Source organism: Triticum aestivum, chromosome 4B (assembly GCF_018294505.1).
Source record: "Triticum aestivum cultivar Chinese Spring chromosome 4B, IWGSC CS RefSeq v2.1, whole genome shotgun sequence".
In the NCBI taxonomy this organism is placed as follows: Eukaryota; Viridiplantae; Streptophyta; class Magnoliopsida; order Poales; family Poaceae; genus Triticum; species Triticum aestivum.
The window spans coordinates 667,784,150-667,787,285 of NC_057804.1; the positions used below are offsets into that span (position 1 = coordinate 667,784,150).

At 55.0% G+C, this 3,136-nt stretch overlaps 1 protein-coding gene across 1 annotated transcript; it reads left to right on the forward strand.

Moving 5' to 3' along the window:
- Positions 1 to 1,550: 1,550 nt before the first annotated feature.
- Positions 1,551 to 2,117, forward strand: LOC123089823 (non-specific lipid-transfer protein 2P-like). The gene has a single exon (XM_044511397.1). It carries the CDS (start codon positions 1,629 to 1,631, stop codon positions 1,908 to 1,910), a length of 282 nt encoding a protein of 93 aa, XP_044367332.1. The 5' UTR covers positions 1,551 to 1,628; the 3' UTR covers positions 1,911 to 2,117.
- Positions 2,118 to 3,136: the final 1,019 nt, after the last annotated feature.

A 3,136-nucleotide genomic window follows, 5' to 3' on the forward strand; every position in this document is an offset into this window, starting at 1 on the left:
CGTATTGTTTGTTGGTAAGAAAGGGACGAGTCAGCGGAGCCGCGATCGATGACGTTGACACCGATCGAGCGAGGAACTTTGTAAATGGGTGAACGGAACACACCTCTATGCCGAACAAGAAAACGTACGTTTGTAGTATTTTATAGTTTACCAAACCACAAGCATCCAGTACAGCCACACGCCACGCCACCGCAACACACGCACACACCCAAACAGGATACATAGGCGCTGAGCGTAGCAACACCACTCCTAGCACTATCGCCCCGAAGAAATGAAGCTACATATGACGAACCAAGCGCTCCAAGGCGGCGCCTTCAGGAAGGATACGACGCCGGAGCGCTGCCATCGCCCGATCCAAGGATCAGAGTTTCCCCCGGAGCCGCATGACGGGCAATGAGAGCCGCGACGACGCCTTCAAGAAGGGAAAGATCTTCGCCGCTGACGGTCCTTCCAAAGATAGAGCAGGTTTTCACCTCGGCCCACAATCACCGCCACCGAACGCCACACCCCGGCAACCACGCCGCCCACACGACCATGATGACCGGGCAGCACCAAGGCACGGGCTTTGTCCAAGAGCATCGCGCAACCACCACCACCAGGACCGCCGCCCCAGCATCCAAGACCTCGACACCACCTTACCCCGTGACCCGCCGCTACCCAACCGAAGATACGAGCGGAAAGGAACCGCCTTTCGCACCCCTGGGCTGCCCCCAACGTCGAAACCCAGAGGCCGGCCAAAATTGGCCTCCATCGACACGTCCCGCTGCCGGGCACGAGATGAGCACGGTCCTAGTGCCGGGCGCGAGACGAGCATGATCCTGCTGCCGGGCGCGAGACGAGCATGATCCTGCTGCCGGGCGCGAGACGAGGTCGATCCTGTTGCCAGACGCGAGACGAACTCAGTCTTGCAGCCGAGCGCGAGACGAGCGATGGACCGTAGTCGAGGGATGGCCGAACCTTCGACGAAGGTAGCAACCAGACGACGAGAGGGTCGAAGGTCGAAACGGGCCGCCTACAGACAAGCCGACGCCGGAAAGCCACCCGCCGCCGCAGTCAACCCGCCGAGTTGCCATGGAGCCGGCACGGCGAAGCCACCTCCTCGCCGCCGCCCATCGCGGGGACCGCAGCCACACCGGGCTGAGGCCCCCTCGTGTACTTTATAGTTTATACACGGCGGCAGCTGGTGGCCAGACGTGATCGCGCATGGACTACGCATTTGGATCCTTGGCATCACCGAACATGGACGTACGACGAACTACTCGGCTGACCTCTACCGACTGGAGTTGAATGCCCATGCCATGCGTGCGTCAACCTGTTTGCTGACCCTCCCTAGTCATGGCCAACTACTGCAGCAGTTCAGTGAGTAGTACATGCCTCCCTTAACTCTGCATGCATGGGTGATTAACTAGCCGGCTCGCGGCAGGTGGGTTGTTAATTCGCTAGTGATCGATCCATCCATCGACGTGCGTTTCGCTTGGCAGCACACGGCGAGCTCCAAATCTATAAATACCCCGGGCGCCCCTAGATCCCACTCCACACCACCATCACGGATCACACTCAACACCTGCCTGCCACTGCGAGAGCGAGAGCGAGAGCAAGAGTGAGCGTACGTACGTACGACGACGGCCATGGCGATGAGGAAGGAGGTCCTCCTGGCGGCCATGATGCTGGCGCTGCTGGTGGCGGCGCCGGGCGGGGCGCTTGCGGCGTGCGAGGTGGGGCAGCTGACGGTGTGCATGCCGGCGATCACCACCGGCGCCAAGCCGAGCGGCGCATGCTGCGCCAACCTGCGAGCGCAGCAGGCGTGCTTCTGCCAGTACGCCAAGGACCCCTCCCTCGGCGCCTACATCAGGAGCCCCCACGCGCGCGACACCCTCGTCTCCTGCAGCCTCGCCGTCCCCCACTGCTAGGCCGGCGCCGGCCCCTAGCCAGCGAGTATGGCTCAGCTATAGGTAGGCTACCTCCGTCCATGAGAGATGATGAGAGACGAGTATAGCTTAGCCTAGCTGAGACCTGAGAGAGTGCATGCATGCTGCTGTTCGATTGATGATGCTGCAATAAAATGATTGAAAAAAATGATCTACGGCGGCCAGGCTGCTTGCTGTTCCTGGCTGCTGCTGCTGCTGCTTTGATGAGATCGATTGAGTTGTGTCACTATGCATCTGTCTTTGGACTTCTCCTCTGGTTCCTCTGCTTCTTCTGTCTCCTCTGTCCGGCCGTCACTTGCTGTAAGCTTTTCATAGCCAAAATCACGTAAAAGAATGGGCAACCGTCCCAAAAAAAAAAAAACTCACGAAATTACTAGTACAAGTTTCTTAGACACAAATAAGCCGCTGATGATGCTGCACAATGCAGCAGAAACACATGACATGCTCTACGAGTTTTTTTTTTTTTGGAGCAGTAACATGCTCTACAAGCTAGTATTCCCTCTGTACACGATTTTATACTTCTTTAGAGAGGAAGTAATTGCCAGGTACTGTTGCTTTCAACGGGATTGAGCGGACTATCACACCAGAGGGGCACGTCTTTGATTACTTATGTGTTACTACTTATGGTACAATTTTGAAGTCACCAACATATATAATATTGGTCTAATTTATAGTTATAGTTAAATTTTGGAATAAGTTTTTTTTAGACTGCATCTGGACGATGCATGCAGGCATTTTATTAATTGTTCATACAAGACCTTCTAAAGTAATACTACAGTAAGACTAAAGCTACCGTTTAGGCAACATATGTTGCTACTCCTATCCAATTGATAAAGGGATGTTGATAGTGTGGGCCTAATACCAAAAAACCTCGCAGCCAAACCTACTATCTAATACCTGAGCACCCATCCAAAACGCCTGCCGGGTATGGGGCACCAACCGGCCCGACGCACTCCTCAACCAGGACGCTTGCCGGGTATGAGGCCCCCGCAGCCACCTGCCATCAATTCATCTTCATAACTGTACTACTGCATCTATCTTACCCGGTCTAGCTGCCGTCGACGCCATCACGACGCCAGACTATTCATTTTTTTTTAGAAAAGGAGGATGACCCCCGGCCTCTGCATCTGGGAGATGCATACGGCCACTTTATTAATTATTCTCGAGGACCTTACAAAGTATTACAAACAATATACCTGAATCTACCA

Coding starts and splice junctions, on each gene's coding strand:
- LOC123089823 (XM_044511397.1), top strand. CDS start 1,629: ATGGCGATGAGGAAGGAGGTCCTCCTGGCGGCCATGATGCTGGCGCTG.